This window comes from Cyanidioschyzon merolae, chromosome 14 (genome assembly GCF_000091205.1).
Source record: "Cyanidioschyzon merolae strain 10D DNA, chromosome 14, complete genome".
NCBI classification, from domain to species: Eukaryota; Rhodophyta; class Bangiophyceae; order Cyanidiales; family Cyanidiaceae; genus Cyanidioschyzon; species Cyanidioschyzon merolae.
The window spans coordinates 703866-721223 of record NC_010140.1 but is presented as its reverse complement, the minus strand read 5'-3'; the positions used below and the strand labels follow the sequence as shown (position 1 = coordinate 721223).

Sequence of the window (17358 nt, the reverse complement as noted above, 5' to 3'; positions counted from 1 at the left end):
TGTTCGGTAACCGGTGAAGAGATTCCAGTGCACTAATGTCGAATGCCATGTCGTTTGCGAGTCTGGCAGTCGGGCCAGTCGATCGTGAATCTTTTCCCATATCTGTGCCGATCCTCGGTGTCGCAGACTAGAGCAGGCACATATGCGAATGAGGCGCTCTGCTCGCGTTCGCAGCAATACTTGCGAAACCTAACCAACCATAAACACATGAGATGAACGGAGACAACTGGTAGGATATGAGTATGGCTTGCAAGCCCGTAAGCAAATCACGCCTCGAACGAGCACTAGCCCTGATGTGCTGCGAGTCGCCGCGGCTTGGGGTGCACGATCGCGTGCGGGTACCGTGCTCAGGTGGGGCGCGCTGCTGAATCCCAACATCCGTCACTTCGCTGCTATGTCTCGTGATTCTAGTCGAGAAACCATTTCTGGTTTACCCCGAGGGGCGTCACAACCGACGCGCTAAGGTGATCCAGTGCGTTGGTAATGTGGGCGCTGCAACGAGCGGCGACGCTCGTCGACATCAGTCTTGTACGTCTACGCTTCGAACTGGCTTGTGAAATGCCGCCGAAAGACCCCGTATGTTGGTATTCGGTATGGAGCTACAAGTAAAGTTGTGTTTTGATTTTGTTCATGTTTGTGTTGCGAATTCGCTTGCATAGCAGCAGAGACGCTCTGGTAGAACGCGAGGAGCACATGCACTGCCCGCCAGCTCCAGAAGGATATGGTGATCGCGCGGAACGCTATGCGCAGAGGTTTCGGGCGCTAGAGTTCCATAGACCGGGTTGTTAGTCCATCGCGGAACACTGCGCTGAAGATGGTAGAACGTACAAGTGCTTGCAAAAGAGTCGAGGACTTGGTGCGCGCAGCTGAAAAAGTTCAATCAGGCTCATCGATTATCCAGTGCTGCACCTGTGCCAGATTAAAATGGAAAACTGAACTGTTCGCTCTGTACCTGCCAGGCGAATTTCCTCGTACTTTTTTCTATATGTACACCGTTGACATTCTTGGTTCGCGAATGACGCTTTACGGACTCGCACGTAGCCTGAGAATTCTCGGTCGTGTTATCGGAGTGGCCCGTTCGTGCGACACTTTGCCGCTACCACACGGTACGTCGTCGTGATCAGCATGATTCGCGACGCACGCGAACCTGGCTCTCTCCAGCGACCCATATCGTGGCCCAATTCATATTCAGAACGCTCCATTCTTCGCCGTATCTTCGATACCAGATGCTTGAATCACATGTTCTTCAAGTTTCCGATCTGTCTGTTCCAGGGCATCTCGTGGGCGCAACAATTCGAGCTGCCGGCCTGGCGACGAAAAATCCTCGACGCTGTCCCCGGACGACTTGGCCAGCTGCTCATGTCGTATGTTCACTGAAATTGTCACGCCACTGAATCGATTTTGAATCGAAAGACAAATCCGTCTCGCTTTGCGGCTACGAGAGAAACGCCATTCGACTGCATTAGCAAGAATCCTCTGACTGGATATACGCTCAGAGGCTGCCACCTCTTCTGTTTGCATGGAAAAGGGGGCTTGAACACGGATTTCAGTCATTGTAGCGATCTTTTCCAATGGAAATTAGGCGGATTCAAATTTCCCGGCTTGTGCTACAGCCCGAATTTTCCTTCCGGTACCTATGTCATTATGAGCAACATCGCATTCCAAAAATCCTCCCTCGAATGGAGCAGCATCTGCATGCGTGAGCAGCAGACAGCGTACGCGCCAACTGCGTCGCCCAGCACGAGCCTGTGTTCCTGGCGAATGATACCCGGCCCGGAAACAGATGACGGTATCGATGAGCGCCAGCTTTACCTGTCAAGGGCATGAACCAAGCGTTTGCTGAAGCCGTCATCCACCACAGCGTGAATCTCGATGCATCCAGTGTCGTGGCTGTATATGAAAGCAGACGACCACAGCATGGTGCCAGCGCAACGATGCGCGCACCGATGCTTCATACAATGAAAATGATAACGGCAAGAGGAGCGTCGACCACAACGACCATGTGTGCATGAAATGCGTTGACATGAACTGCATACCGTGAAATCGGGACCCGACTACGGCCTTCATCAATATCCTCAGACCGCTGACACCAGAGCTGGAGGCAAAACCGCGGATCAGAAGGAGAAGAAGGAAACAATCACACACTATGCCCACGAACGTTGATGTGAATGACCCTTTAAAAAGACACATGCCTATGGTACGTACGTAACAATGAGAAGACCTGTTCCATTTCACATTGACCAGGGTGTCGACGACCTCATCGATGACTGCCTCCGTGGCAGGCTGCCGCCGAACGCGCTGCAGGCGGCGCCCGGCGAACGCGTCGTACGAGCGACGTGCTGCCTCACCAGCGCGTGTCAGCGCTTGTGTGTGTGTGTGTGTGTGCGAACGCTGTTCGAGTGCTTGCAGTGCATTTCGTAAAACCTGGACAAGCACTGGTTCAGAGGCAAGGCTTTTAAGTCGCCATGCGAGACTATTCACCTTCAGAGCAGGTTCTCGCGGATGCATGGGACCGTGCGCTCGAGACTGGCATCAAGTGGGCGGTGTACGGGCTCGCCGCTGGCGGTGCGCTTGGACTGCTTCTCTTTCGCGGTGGACACGCCCGCGCCGGCATCGCTGGACTCGGCAGCGGCATCGGTATGGGTATGGCGTATGCTGACGCTCGTCGGGAGTTTCAGCGGCTCGCCAGCGGCGCCAATGAGCGCTCACTCGCTGCCGCCTCCCTGGGGACAACGGACAGCACCCTGGCACGGATCGGATCTGAGGACTGAGACGTTTTCGCGCCTGCCACAAACAACCACAATCTAGTCCATAGGCGCTGACGAACGACCCCTGGATACCGTTTAGACGCCAATCCTAAACCCCTCGGATCTTAGACGCTGCCGCGTGGATCAGTCTACGATAGAAGCCACAGCTCTCTGTTACGACCTAGAGCTGTGGGACGAAGCTATCAACAACTGCTCGCAGGAGCTTTTCCAGCCTTTTCCATCTCGCCTCACTCGCACAGGCGTTCACGCTGAACAAGCGGCCGCGGTTGATCGTTAGCAGACTCAGCTGATGTGCAGGCTCTCGCACGTACTCGAACACGTAGTAAAGAATACCGTCCGACTCCTTCTGGTTGGCAGCGACAAGCGTTGCGCCGCGCTGCTCCGCAAGACGCTTCCCGACAGCTTCCGCATCGCCGAGGCTCGCCAGCGTTTTACCCGGTTTCACAGGGATCGAGAACACGGTCACAAACTCCAGGGGCTGAATGATGTCTTGGAATTTTTTCTCGTATTTCGTATTCCCTGGGTCTCCGTCAAACTCGTTCCAGCCCTTCGGGCGATACATCTTGTAACCGCGCTGAAGATCCACGTACAGCTCGAGCTGGTTGCGAACGTCCCGCGGAACTGCTGGTGCTTCCGCTGTCGCCTTCTCCGCGAGAGCAGGTGAACCCGCCACACAGCCCGCAGCCAACAACAGCGTTGTTTGAATCAGCGAGCGCCGGGTCCAGTGCAGCGCTCCAGTCGTTGCACCAGACGACGGAAGCGCAGACGCAGGCCGTTCCGTGCGTTCGCCGCTGCAGCTGCTGAACAGCCTCTGAGAAGGTGCTCCCGCAGCCACCCAGGAATGCTGCTTCCTCTCTGAACTGGTTGAAGGACGCAGGGCAGCCACACGACTTGGCGCCGGACTTGTCTGGGCCAAAAACATGGGTTCGGCCTCCAAAAACGAAACCAGTTCACGCCAGTACTGCGACTGCGTACAAATGGCGCACGATACGCAGCATGGCGCTCATTCATCGGCTGGGGCGCGCGCAGGCGTCGCCACCAGCAGTTGCTGCTCCCGGTGCATACTGCTCGACATCGTGCATAGCTCCAATAGCGAGTAATCATGCTATGCAGCGTTCGAATGAGCGTGCTGCCACGTCTGCAAAGCATCCACAGGAACTCGGTGTTTGTCATTGTTTCTGGTGGTGCAGAGCGCTTTCTAGTTGGGATGTCTCTTTAGTCGCATAAAGTACATAAAGTTCCAGATTAGAAACATGCCTGCTGCTGCGCAGTGTGCGTACCTGGCTCCTAACCGAGACGCCCCGCGAAGCGCACTGTCGTAGACGCACGAGACACTGGCCCGCGTATCGCGTCTCTCAGCGGACCAGCTTCTGAACCTAGAAGGACACCCGGAACCCTCCTGATCCGTTGCCGGGCTTCGAGCTCCCGGTGCAGTGGCACGTCTGCGCTCGGAGCGGTCGTTCGTTCGGCGCGGCGTCTAGTGTGCAGCCACCTCAGCCGAGTATATGGCTGCACCGGTCTCCCGTTGGAGTCCATGGATCGCTTTTGGGAGCGGTTTTTTTCTAGCATTTGCCTTCCTTGGTAATATATACGTGCCAGATCCCTACGTTTTTCATGGAGATAGGCGATACTCCCGCTTAGATCGGGTCATTGAGTCTCTGCTGGATCCCAGGAACCAACGGTATTACGGAAGTCTGCAGGTTGCGGCTGCCACGGCTCGCAACGACCCTTTTAACTGGTTGGTGCTAGCAGCGCACTTTGATAGTATCGGACGCGCGGATGTGGGGTATCTGCTGAAGGAGCAGGCCTATCTGCAGAGCAACGGCAAGCTCGAGTACTGGGGCTCGTTGAAGCGTGCGTTTACCGAGCTGTGACGAAAGGGCGCTGGAAACCGGCAGCGCTTCAATATTGGTATTGGTCTGAGCCCGTGATCCCGCCATGAAAGACTCAGGAACGTTTTATTGTACATGAATGCACAGCATGGTCGCTATGCATCCATAATGTATCGTTCACTTGCGGTCATCGGTGCGCTGCGTCGACGGCCTCCCGACCTGGCATTGTGTGACCAGGTGCCTGCTCGCGTGTTCGAGCATACCCCAGAACTCATCGATGTACAGATGTAGAAACGCATGGATAGATGAACAGGGGCGCAGACCGTTCGTTGAGGATACGTTCTCAGGGCCGGGGGGGACGAATCCCCTGCGAGCTGTCGCGCGTCTTGGTGCCTGGAGGGCACGCCAGTCGCCATCTGGGCGGAAATGCGTCACGGAGAACGACGATGCAGCCGTGTGCGACATAAAATCCTGTGTCTGTATACAAGTCGCTCCCTGGAAAACGCAGAAACCGGCTGCACACAGCAGCAGCAGCAGCAGCAGCAGCAGCAGCAGCAGCAAATATTGCCCAAGGCCTTTCAGAGACCAGCGACGCTCGTCACGATAGCGCATACGAGTGAGGACGTTCACGATCCGCAGCAAAGCCCTGGGTTCATTCGATAATGAGCCCGATGCCTCTGACGTTGTTGAACCAAAAGCAACACCCGCGCGCTATGATGAATCCACTGGAATCGCGGTTCCAGAACCTTGTTCGTACCAGACAGAGAGCGTGCGGTATCGAGAAGGTGCCGCTCCTCGGGGACGAATCTTATGAAACCTTTTCTCTGAGCGCGCACGCAGGCGTTTATTCCAGGGGCAAGTGCACGATTTGCGGTGTCGCACTCGCTTCTCGTTCGCGACTTGGTCTGAAACGATGGATCGCACGTGATCTATGCTGCGGCGACGGGTTCTCGATTCTTGAGCGTCGGAAACGTCGTCCGATGATACCGCCAAAGTGGCGAGGCAGCTCCTGATGCGCATGACTTGGCGTTCGGGGCATCGTGGGGAATTCGGACGCTTCGAAGACCGTGGATCCACTGCAAAGAGGCTGTTCCGAAGGATGCCCATTCAAGTACGTGAAAAGTGGCGCACTGGAATGGACGGGTATCCGCACGAAATCCAGAACAGACCCAAAGTCGTCCATGTCTTTAGGACGCTCTTGCGTAGCGCGATCGTAGAAACCTCTAGCATCATTAGCCTATAATCCGACGGGTTCGCGTCATCATCACCATCATCATCATCATCATCATTGGATGTCTGTTCTGGGATTCCATTCCCCTGTGCCCAAATTGAATACAAGGCGGCATTCCATGCGCTCGACGAGCTGTAGATACTAGGTGCGCTTGGAACACAAGCTATCCTGGTAACCGGGATAAATCCTTGGAGATTCGATACCGCTTGCAATGCAGACGAGAACCAGCCGCCGGGAAACACGCTCGGGTGATCAGCGATCAACGTGGAAGATGCCAGCCTCCTGCGATCCGATACCCATAAAAGCATCGCAAAGCAGTGCTGACTGTGCTCGGCGACTTTTGGGTCAAGCTCGGCATTCGGGGGTCTTTTGTTTTCTGCTCTATCGAAGCGCTATTCCCGACGCGGAGACCGGTCCGGAATTCGCACCATACAGAAGCGTCTGTATATGATCTCAAATCGCTTCAGCGATGTCTGGTCGCTCTCTTGTATCCGCAGAAATCTCATGATACACATCGGTATGACAGCGTCCAAAACTTCTAGCAGTTAGCGTGCCGTCGGGAGTCAATACCCCGCTCGTCATTGCACTGCATCCAGTAGCTTGCGTTCGAAAACGATCCTGTACCTACAAGCCAGCAACCAGGTCTGTTGCGCACGACCTCATCGCCAACCTTTCCGAAAACGCCAAGTGCAGCGCTTGGTTGCGCGTTTCACGGTTATCGTCACCATTGCCACCGTTCCCATCGGTAGAGAGCGGAGCACTCATTGCCCTGGACCCGTGCAAAACGCTCAGGATGAGCTAGCGGGCTGCTGTTGAACTGAGAGGCGAGCTCGTTGCCGCTCCAGCTCCGCTAGCGCCTCCTCGAAGCAACCCAGAGGCCCCTGGAGTGTCACGCGGTACTTGCATCGTTCAGTCTCTGTTACGGTCAGGATGCTCAGGTTCGGGTCACACTCGACGATCACGGTAGCTTCGCGCTGGGGTCCATTCCAACACATATCCCCGCCCAGGTACTGGAGGGCCAGTTTATCAGGTGAACCGCTCCAGTTCACCGAAACGTGCTCCGCGTACGCAAAACTTCCCAGCACGATGCCGGTGTGGCTCCCTCTGCTCACTCGTTCATACTGTTTCACGTGTTGCAAAAGACACACTTCGTAGTCGTACTGTCCAACAGTCTTCCGTAAGCAAGGATGATCCCGCATACCCAACAATACATCCTGAGGGCCCAGATAAGCATCTTCGAGGCGCTGCGCTTCCTCGAGCGCCCGCGCAGCCTCCTCGCGCTCTCGGTGGGCGCGTGCAACGCCCCCCTGCGCTAGACGCAGACAAGTGCGGATGTGCCGATGCTGAACACTGCGTTTCAGCAGCGGAGCTGCAAAGCGCCCAACGCTTCGTCGAATGCGTTCCATTGGTGCCAGGTGTTGTCCCCAGAGTCTTTCGAAGCGCTGCACGACCCAGATGGGCGCCTGCAGTCGCATCAGTCGCATACAAGCAGTGCTCTCGAGATCGACCGGCTCATCCAGTTCAACGATGGGTGCGCTCGAGTCGGACGCCCCGATGAAGCGTTCCCAGAAGTGGTGCCGCCGCCACGACCACCACCACCACCGTCGCCAGAGAGGCTTCGCCTGGGGTGCGGTGGTAAGGTCGCGCTCGCTCGGAACTGCCGCCAACTCGCGCTCGACTTCGGAAGTGACCATTTCTGCCAGCCCAGAAGGCGATGCCTGCTGCTGTGCATCCTGTTGCTGTGCAGGTGGTCGTTCTCCAGCGTCAGCAAGCGCTTCCGTAGAAGTATCGAACCAGCGGAGCCAGGTTTCAAAGAACCTTCGCTTCTGTTCGATGGCGGCTAGGGTGCGTTCCGCTTCGGCGAGTCGTTGTCGCTTCGTCACTACGAGCTGGTTGCCTTCCGCCTGTCGGATCCGAGCTGCCTCTTCAACAAGCTCGGCTCGCTTCTCTAGGCCTTGTCGGTAACGAGCTAACTGCAGCTCGAGCTCCCGAAGGCGTTCCGAGCGCAGCACGTCGCAAACGTTCTCACATTGGACACCTGAGAGCCACTCGTCCGAGCCGTCGCAGCAGTCGCACTGGCCGTCGTTCACCCAGGAGAGCGGCAGCGTCTGCTTATCGTTGTCTTCTCCGGGGCAGAAGAACTTTTGGGAGAGCGGAGCGAGGCCAGCACAGGCTGCCGTGCCCGGTTCATCAGCACCGTTCGGGCAGTCGCAGTAGTCATCGTTTAAAAAAGAAGGCGGCAGCAGCGTTCCGCTGTCGTTCGAACACCGGAATCCTCCCAACGAAGCGATCTGGGCGATGAAACGTCTCTCGGTTTCAGGGTCAGCGCCAATAACCCGCTGAATCGTGCCTGCAGCAACGAACTCCGTCAAGAGTGCGCAGAGCCACAAGAGACACCACACGTGCAAAGCGGGTCGCATGACTGGTGTTCCTAGCCGCCCGAGCTTCATCCTAGACTGCTTTATCGTGACAGAGAGGTTTTTCGGTTTCAAACTGCCACCAAAACGCCGTCCGCGACTCTCTAGCAGTGCCGCTCCCGTAACGCCCCGCAGCAAGCGCGTTTGTGATGCCGTTGCGCGGGCTGCAACTAGTCAGTCAGTCAGTCGGTCGGTCAGTCAGAGACGTTCGTAGTCAACGCTTGCAGCGTTGTGCAGGTTATTATCACTGTTTGTTGAGTTTAAATTTTGTTGCTGGATTTGCAGCCGTGCACATGCATCCCGTGTTGAAAGCCAGTGATCACCCGTTGTGTCGGGAGCTGATCAAGCAGTTGGAAGATTGCCACTATCATCACAAGGTCCTCAAATTCTTCGGTAAGTGCAACGCTTGCAAGCGTGAACTGGATCAATGTCTTGCAAAAGAACTGCTGGTGAAACGTGAGCTGAACTATCTCGCAAGTGAAGCACGACGACCACGTTCACCAGCCTCCTCTCAATCAAACTGAACGCTCCTCACTTATACTGCAGTGCTTGCACCTGGCCGCGAGAGGTGCCTTCGAGTACGCAGCGTCTACACGGGGTCCCAGGCGGGTGTGGCGTTCAGGAAACCGACTAGTGGACGCAACGCGCGGCCTCTCGGTTATGCTGTGCTCCATACTGCACTGGGTACAACACTGGCTCGACGGGTTACAGCGTGCGGCCAGCGAAGCAATGGGACGTACTCTTAAAGTCGACGATGAAGCACCTTGCAACGTGGAACAGCGACGCTTTCGTGCTCAGTAAGCACAACGCAACGACGTATGATGTGTTTCGCAGGCGGCATCCGAGTGCTGCGCATCCACCTCTCCAGTCGATGATGACGTTGTTGTTGTTGTTGTTAGGTTGATCATCGCTGTTCAGCGTTGCATGCAGCCGAGCTGCCGCAAGCCGACGTACCGGCTGCAGACGGGCGCTGACTTGTCTCGAGGGGAACGCAGGCGCCGCGCTTGTTGCGAACAGGCCCCAAGGGGTTTGCCTGAACGACCCGACCTCGACGGCACGTGCATGCTCTTGCGATGCCGGTTTCCTGCTGTGTACCTATCGCCCAGAACATGAAGCGCAGCGCGAGTTCCATAGCGTCTCTGTGAGCACTAGAGACCGCCGTCACCAGAGACGCATTGTCTCTGGAATTACCTGGGCAGCTCGTAAACTGTGACGGATCGCTCGGGAGAAACAGTGCAAGCATTGCGTTTATACGATGAGTCCAATGCTGCTCCCGGCATGCCGCGTGCCCTGTCGCTGGTCGTCAGGGCCACACACGAGAACGCCGAACACCAACAATAACGAGCAAACTCGTGAACAAATGTATATATGCAGCATCATGTGCCCGCTAAACCGCAAGGATTGCGCACAAGCGAGTGCGCGCGGTTACCGACCCGATGTCGAGCCATCTTCCAGTGTCTGTTGCCCCAGTTGACCCATTTCCGCATGTTCTGCGGTCTCGGGCAGGGACGATCCGGTATCCTCGTCGCTCTCATCCCAAGCAGCTCGGGAGACGATCTGGGCAAGTTCCGTGGGCGACAAAAGCCGACGTTCCCCGTCCTTGAGAAACCGCTCTATACCTTGGCGCCCAACTTGTCGATGCTGCGCTCGGAAGAATGGCTGGAGGATTCGTTCATCCAGGCGCTGCAGCCACGACATGCTCTCCTCAGCAGTCATCGATGCAGCATGCCCAGACGCAACGGGGTGCTGCAAAGACGAAGCACTCGCCGCCGCTTCTCGGTGCGCGTCCATGGATGTTTGTATCGTCGGGGCGTTCCATGTCGCCGAGCCGTCCCCTGTCGTTGTCGCGTCTTGTGCCGGACGAAAAACAGGCGAGTCTGTTTCAAAGCCCACAAAGATAGCGGTTCTTTGGCCAGCAGCATCAGCGTCCGCAAAGCTCACCGTGGTCGCTGCCGCCTGATCCGTTGAACTTACGGCGTCGGCGTGCACCCGGGACATTTCATAGTTGTCTGCGGACTCTGCTTGCTCGACGCGAAGCAATCGAAGTAGGGGCAAAGTTCCACCGCCCAGCACGATCACTGTGAAGATCACAATAGCCAGCGTTGTGGAGATAATCGCTCGCCGGGTTTCCAGATCTCGGGCAGGGTCTCCCGAGTCCGCCGACGGAAAGTTCAACGACAGCGCGAAAGCGATCGCGCCTCGGAGCCCGGAGAACCACAGCACGAACTGATTCGTGGCGTTGATCTTCTCACGGCGATATCGGTTGAGAATCGCCGATAAAGGGAACACGTTCACAAACCGGGACAGAAGCGTCAACAGGATACCCCAGAAAACAGTCATGAAATGCCAAGAGTGGGCGAAGAGCGTCAGCGCGAGACCCAGGTAGATGAAAATAAACGTCTCCGTAATGAAAGCGATCATCTTAAACGATTGCTGTGAAGTCAGTTTGGTCACTGAGGAAAGGTTGTGGTGCGTGTAGTGGGCCATCATGACACCATTTGCCAAAATGCTCATGATGCCGCTCAAGCCGAGTCCCTCGCAAAATGTATAAGGCAAGTACGCTACCAGAAGCAACGTACTCAGTTCCAGGACTGGATAGCGGTAGAGGCGGGTGTACTTGAACATGAGCGCTGAAAGCATGCCAACCGCGGCGCCGATCGCTGTGCTCCCCAGAAAAATATACACGAAATGACCAACTGGTTGCCACCAGGAGGTTGCGCTCTCGCTGCCAACCATGCCCCCAAAAGTCTGGAACAACACAATCGCGACCGCGTCATTGAGCACCGACTCGCCGAAAACCAAGTAATGAAGTGTACGGTTCACCTTGAGGGCATTGAAGATCGCAATGGTGGCCACCGGGTCCACAGCCGATATCAGAGATCCGAAAGCGAGTGCCTCAAATAAATACAACCGGTACGAGAGGTGGAGCACGCCTAGGAACCACATGCCCAGTCCAAACGCTAGAGCGGAAATGATGGTTCCAAACACCGCGAAGCTAATAATGGAACCAGCCTGTGCAAAAAAGTCGCCTTTGTTCAGCGAATACCCAGCTTCGAAGATCACAGGGGGCAATATGAAGAGCATAAACTGTTCCTGGTTCGGGAGCGCTCGCGATACCGCTGCGTAGTCGTCTCCAGCGAGCCGCAAAAACCCGCCAACAGTCAGACCAATGATCACATACACGATGCAGTCTGGTAGAGCGTGAAACCCGTATTGCAGCAGAAGATAAGAGAGCAAGATGCCTATCAGGAGCGCCACTATCGAGTAGAAGAGACCGAGGCCAAGGTGCTTCTCCGCGTGCGGATCCGTGCGCGGTGGCCCCGTTGCCCCGTCAGCAGCACTGGTGTCCGGCGGATGCTCTGGAGACGACGCCGACCCAGCCGCCTTGGCCTCATCCGCCGTGACCGTCTCGGCCAGCGACGCTACACCACCCCAGCTGCCAGCGGCCGCACCGCCAGAACCCAGCATTGCGGCCGGTACCGCCTCTTCCGGCCGTGACACAACGTTCTGCGCTTCAGGAGGCCCATTTGCAACTGCTTCCTGCACTGAATGTAAGCAGACCAGGAACTGGCCAAGCGCCAAGCCCATCAGGAGTGTCACCAGCACTGGGAAGCAGCGTCTCCTGTAGACAGCGACGTCCTTTGACCGCTCTTTACGCCGTACACTTCCAGCAGACTCAAGTTGTTGCGCTATTGTTGCCCTTTTAGACAAGTCCATGATGGTGTGCGTGGCGCGTTCGTCTCTGTGGCTGACGCTGCAGTCCGAAAATACCGTCCAGCAGGCGAGGTCATTCAGCTATCGTCTGGAAGATGTAGTCGCTTTTCGCTGGGGATGGCGCACTGCGCTGCGCGCTTCCATGGACCTCTTGCACCAACGGTACAGAACTATATAATATTAAATGTTTTGCGACAATATAGACGGAGGCAGTGCGATCAATGCGCGCCAGCGCACTGTATGGCTGTTCGGCGGATTCCACGTGCGACATCGCGCATGCGTTGCATGCATTGCGATGAACGACCAGTACATCCGAGAAGAAGTATGTGTAATGCAACTGGGAAGTAGGGGACCTGATAGATACGTCATCGCGCACTGAAGAAAAACAAAAAAAAAAGAAAAGCACACAATCGGAGAACGCTGGCCTTGGTAAACGTTTCGCCAATTGAGCAATCTGAGGCGCGAACATCGTTATGGCCGCCTCCATCGACCTAGAGCGCTCGCTGGACACGGACGCTATCCAGGAGCTCAATAGAATATAATGTGGTTTCCTCGCCTTCGAACCAGCTTGAGAAGCGGTCCACGGTTGCTTCGCACTTGGCAACGCCGCCTAAGCAGCGGCGGAACGTCTCCGGAAACCGTAGAGCAGTTCTTGGTGAGGCAGCTAGGCTTCCAGCGTGCGCCTGGTGCCATTCACCGGAACCTGCCGTTCTCCGAGGCGAAAGCACTGGCGTTACAACGACGTGAGGGCGTTGAAGCGAGAGACCCACCGGGTGCACTTTGCGTGGATACCGGAGAGTTCACGGGCCGGTCGCCGCGTGACCGCTACATCGAACGTCGCGAGGGCTCGCCCCTAGCGGAACGCATCGACTGGGGCGAGGTCAACCAGCCAATAGAGCGAACAATCGTCGACGAACTTCAGAAACAGGTTGCCAACTATTTATCAGCCTTGCCTGAGCTGTTCGTCTTCGACGGGCTCGTATCCAGCGGACCGAACCGTCTCAAGCTCCGCGTCGTGACCGAACTCGCCTGGCATCATGCCTTCGCCAGCAACATATTTATACCGCTATCGAGTCCGGCGGAGGCAGCGAGCTTCGGCGAGCCGGACTTTACCGTGGTTTACGCTAGCGGCTTGCGCAATCGACATTATCGGGCAATGGGACTGAACTCGGATATATTTATTGTGCTCGGTTTCGAGCGTCGCTTGGCGCTTATCGCTGGCACGAGCTACGCGGGTGAAATGAAAAAATCGGTGTTCACCATCATGAACGGAATGCTGCCGCTGAAAGGCATTTTGCCGTTACACTGCGCAGCGACGCGCTCCCTATCGGACACGAATCCGGACACTATTTGTTTTGCGTAAGTTTGGAACATCGCAGAAGCACGCAGCAGGCCGATTCAGCAAAACGGAACACTAACCATTGCGTGAAATCTAGCGGCTTGTCGGGAACCGGAAAATCAACGTTATCCGCGGACCCCGAGCGGAAACTCATCGGGGACGACGAGCACTCCTGGGACGAAACGGCGATCCGCAACATGGAGGGTGGTATATACGTCAAAGTGATCCGCCTGTCGCCGGAGAAGGAACCGATTCTTTACAGTGCAATTCGAAAGCCGTCCACGATTCTCGAAAACGTCGTCGTGGATGGACACGGCGTTGTCCAGTTTGATGACGCTTCCAAAACCGAGAACACCCGAGCGACCTGCCCAATCCACAATATACCGCAGTGGGAGGCATCACGCCAGGGTCCACCGCCCAAGGCATTCATTTTCCTCGTATGCGATGCTTTTGGCGTCTTGCCCCCGGTGTCTGTGTTGACACCACTCCAGGCTGCTTATCATTTTATTCTAGCGTACACTGCCAAGGTTGCTGGAACGGAGCGTGGTGTGCTGAGGCCGACCGCCACTTTCAGCACCTGTTTTGGAGCAGCGTTCATGCCGTTGAATGGTCAAGTCTATGCACAATTGCTCAATGAGAAACTGGAGCGTCACGGCACCCAGGTGTACCTGGTGAATACCGGTTGGGCGGGCGGCGGCGCTGCCGACGGTGCCGCACGCATGGACCTGGAGGTTTCGCGGGCAATCGTGCGTGCCATCGCCACGGATGCGATCCCTACGAGTCAGGTGTCCGCGCCAGATCCGATTTTCGGATTGCGGGTGCCGCGTGCGATTCCCGGGCTCGATTCGCGCCTTCTGCACCCGGCTACCTACTGGGCAGATGCGCGCCTCTACGAACAACGCGCGCGCTATCTCGCGGAACGCATGCATGCCGAGTATCTGCGGAAAGGTTACAATCCAGAATGGGCGGCTGGTGGGCCACTTTGGCCCTCCAGATTGGCGAGTCATCGGGGAACGCAGGCAAACTAGGTCTGTTGATAAAAGATAGTCGACAACTGTGGTGTTTTCACGTTGGCCGCAACGGTGCTGCAGTGATTCAACGCGGGTTGGCCATGGAGCACTGTCCAGATTTTGGGCAGCTTTTATCAACGGCGCGTCAAAGGACTTGTGTCGGTCTCTGAGGTCTGGTGTGCACGTCGTCGCTGATGCGGCGAACAGGCGGCGCAAAAGCTGTGTGTCGCCACACTAGCGCGTATTCCCGGCTGTAAAGCATCTCCTCGCTCCTGTGACCGAGAATCCAGCGATGCATTGCAGGAACAACAACAGGAAGATGGGCGATGTCACTGGATGTACGCCGGCGCCACAGCACCGATAGCTGCTGCATACTAGAATCCCGACAAAACACGCACACGCCTAGCGCATGAGACTCGGAGATGCTACCAGCATATGCAGAAGCACTTCACTCATAGCGTTCCGTTGATCCATCGCCGCAAGCCAAGCGCGCTGGGCACAGCGCCCCGTTAAAAACGCGCAAAGCCTAGTTCCCCGACACTGGTCTACCCGTCGGGCAAAGAGGCAAGGCGCAAGGCTGCTGGCGGCGCGAGCGCTTGCGCCCGGGTCCGAGCTCGACCTCCGCGACCACTGGGTCAGTCTTTTCTGTGCTGGGTAACGTGCCTCAGTGAGTGCACAGCCTAACGCGTTTGCGTAACCCCGAGTGACGCGCACCGCACAACAAATCTGCCGCGTGTAGGGCGGCAACCCGCCGCCGAACGCTGCTGCACCCCAGACGGCAGTACCCACGCGCTCGAGTCGTGCACCTATGTTTGCTCCAGATGACTTCTTCTGCAGATAAATCGGTCTGTGTCACAGGTGCAAGCGGTTACATCGGATGCTGGCTCGTAAAGTACCTTCTAGAGCAGGGATACACCGTTCACGCCACAGTTCGGGACTTGAACCGGAAAACAGAGCCCCTGAAGAGGCTCGCAGAGGAGCACGCTTCGCAGGGCGGACAACTCGTCCTTCACCAAGCGAACCTGCTGGACGCGGAAAGCTTCAATGAACCAATCAAGCAGTGCTCAGTGGTCTACCATACTGCGTCACCTTTCCAAATCAGCAAGTCTCGAGAAAGTGGTCAGAAACGCTTTATCGACCCGGCTGTCCGGGGAACGGAGAACGTGTTGCGTGCTTGTTTGCGGCCTGAGACGCGCCGGACTCTCCGTCGCGTTGTGGTGACGTCGTCCATCGCTGCCGTCACCGGCTTCTATGATCAGAAGCACGGCAACCCGGTGCCTACCTATGACGAGACCGACTGGAACACCACATCAACGCCGCAGAATGATCCGTACAGCTTCAGCAAGACGGCAGCAGAGCGGCGCGCTTGGGAACTCGCGCATGCCCCTGAGAACCGGGACAAGAGCTGGGACTTGGTCACCATCCTGCCGGGATTCGTCCTGGGGCCTTCGTTAACCACGGAGACCGAGTCCGGTTCAGTCGAGTTCATGCGAGAGCTGCTTGGCGGCCGCTTGGCATTGGGTGTGCCCGCCTGGCAGCAGTCCATCGTGGACGTTCGGGACGTTGCGCTGGCGCATCTCCGTGCTGGCAGCGATAAGAAGCGCGTCCCCAGTGGCCGGTATATTGTCGTTGCTGGGTACAAGTCCATTCTGGAAGTGGCGTCTGCGGTGCGAGCCGAATGGGGTCAGCGCTTCCGATTACCACAACGAGAGCTTCCCAAGTGGCTCATGTACTTGGCGGGTCCATTTATCGGACTGCCGTGGGAGATGATTCGTCATCGAGTTGGTATTCCGATTTGCTTCAATGTCGCGAAATCGAAGACGCTTCTTGGCATGGAGTATCGCGGTGTCGATCTGACGATTCGAGAGCATGTTCAGCAGATGATTGCGGATGGCCTGGTTCCGTTGCAGCGCTAGTTTTCGTGGTAATGGTGATAATGGCGAAGGCGGTGGCAGTGTTGGCATCCCGGAAATGATCTTTGCCTGCGGGAAAGCGGCGCTCTTTGCATAAGCGAGCTGGGTCAGCAACGCGACGCGGTCGGTAGCGCGTTTGCGCAGCGGTTCACGCTGCAAAACTCGAGCAACGAGACCTCTGCGCCCGCGCAGGGCGCAGCATGCACTACATTCTTTGTCTGTGAAACAAGCTGGATCCGCCTAATCAGGATTCTTAGGATGTGCGAGTGGTGCCTGTTACCACGGAAGCGATCTCGCATCAGCCGCAGACGCTTCTATGTGCTACGAACCCGAGACCGGTCTCGTCGTCGGGCTTTGACCTTTGATTGACCAAGCAATAAAAGACCTCGAGATGCCGTGCCTGAGATAAAAGTCGCCAACCGCAGATCGCACAGTATTGCGGTGCCGTTGCGGCTATCGACCCGAAGTGCAGCGCCTTCGTCGCCGCTCCCATCATCACTGCATCGATGCGGTGCGACCGTCGATAAACGCGTTCGCACATGGACCTGACTGGGGTAGACCTCGTGGACCGCGTCTGGAATTCAAGGACCTAGGTATGCGCGCTTTGCAAAATCAGAAGCGCTGTCGCTTTCCTGACAACGATCGACGAGGGCGATACCCCGTAGTGTCATTTTTGGATGGCGCGGGACGCATGCGACGGAGCTGCACCCCTCGGATGCGCATGTACAGTCCACGAGAAGGCCGCACAGACACGGGATTCATTGCAAAGCCGTCGGGATCGCTTCACTGGATCGCAACTCTGTTTCTGCGATTCCTGTTCCGATTCACAGGCGCAAGCAATGGATTCGACGAAGGTATCCAGCATACGTCAGGGTTTTCACAAAAATAGAGTATGTTTGTGGGGAAACGCACAGGCAGTCGATATGATCATCATGCAAAATGCGTTCTGCAGTATGTCAGGGTTTTCACCAAAATAGAGTATGTTTACGGGGAAGACGCACAGGCAGTCGATATGATCATCCCGTAAAATGCGTTCAGCAGCCGCTTCAACTTGACCGCATGCATGCATGCATCGAGCTGCATGCCCGCCAGTGCGTGCAGCCGAGTCGCGACGCGCACGCCTCGGAATCGATG

At 56.5% G+C, this 17358-nt stretch overlaps 7 protein-coding genes across 7 annotated transcripts, besides 2 other annotated features; 4 read left to right on the top strand and 3 right to left on the bottom strand.

The window, feature by feature from the left end:
* Positions 1 to 695: part of a sequence feature (possible transcribed region) that runs on past the window's edge.
* Positions 696 to 2465: 1770 nt separating this feature from the next.
* CYME_CMN291C (hypothetical protein) lies at positions 2466 to 2771 on the top strand (the record flags this gene model as incomplete). Its single annotated transcript, XM_005537344.1, has 1 exon — positions 2466 to 2771. The coding sequence occupies one exon, from the start codon at positions 2466 to 2468 to the stop codon at positions 2769 to 2771; it is 306 nt and encodes a 101-aa protein (XP_005537401.1).
* Positions 2772 to 2928: 157 nt separating this feature from the next.
* On the bottom strand, positions 2929 to 3690 carry CYME_CMN290C (photosystem II oxygen-evolving complex 23K protein; the record flags this gene model as incomplete). Its single annotated transcript, XM_005537343.1, has 1 exon — positions 2929 to 3690. One exon carries the CDS (start codon positions 3688 to 3690, stop codon positions 2929 to 2931), a length of 762 nt encoding a protein of 253 aa, XP_005537400.1.
* Positions 3691 to 4083: 393 nt separating this feature from the next.
* Positions 4084 to 4666: a sequence feature (possible transcribed region).
* A 1953-nt stretch (positions 4667 to 6619) lies between these two features.
* On the bottom strand, positions 6620 to 8281 carry CYME_CMN288C (hypothetical protein, conserved; the record flags this gene model as incomplete). The annotated part of the gene is made up of 1 exon (XM_005537342.1): positions 6620 to 8281. One exon carries the CDS (start codon positions 8279 to 8281, stop codon positions 6620 to 6622), a length of 1662 nt encoding a protein of 553 aa, XP_005537399.1.
* Positions 8282 to 8541: 260 nt separating this feature from the next.
* Positions 8542 to 8772, top strand: CYME_CMN287C (hypothetical protein, conserved; the record flags this gene model as incomplete). Its single annotated transcript, XM_005537341.1, has 1 exon — positions 8542 to 8772. One exon carries the CDS (start codon positions 8542 to 8544, stop codon positions 8770 to 8772), a length of 231 nt encoding a protein of 76 aa, XP_005537398.1.
* A 901-nt stretch (positions 8773 to 9673) lies between these two features.
* On the bottom strand, positions 9674 to 11965 carry CYME_CMN286C (sodium/hydrogen antiporter NHE8; the record flags this gene model as incomplete). The annotated part of the gene is made up of 1 exon (XM_005537340.1): positions 9674 to 11965. One exon carries the CDS (start codon positions 11963 to 11965, stop codon positions 9674 to 9676), a length of 2292 nt encoding a protein of 763 aa, XP_005537397.1.
* A 538-nt stretch (positions 11966 to 12503) lies between these two features.
* On the top strand, positions 12504 to 14329 carry CYME_CMN285C (phosphoenolpyruvate carboxykinase; the record flags this gene model as incomplete). The annotated part of the gene is made up of 2 exons (XM_005537339.1): positions 12504 to 13321; positions 13399 to 14329. 2 exons carry the CDS (start codon positions 12504 to 12506, stop codon positions 14327 to 14329), a joined length of 1749 nt encoding a protein of 582 aa, XP_005537396.1.
* An 803-nt stretch (positions 14330 to 15132) lies between these two features.
* CYME_CMN284C (probable cinnamyl-alcohol dehydrogenase) lies at positions 15133 to 16227 on the top strand (the record flags this gene model as incomplete). The annotated part of the gene is made up of 1 exon (XM_005537338.1): positions 15133 to 16227. One exon carries the CDS (start codon positions 15133 to 15135, stop codon positions 16225 to 16227), a length of 1095 nt encoding a protein of 364 aa, XP_005537395.1.
* Positions 16228 to 17358: the final 1131 nt, after the last annotated feature.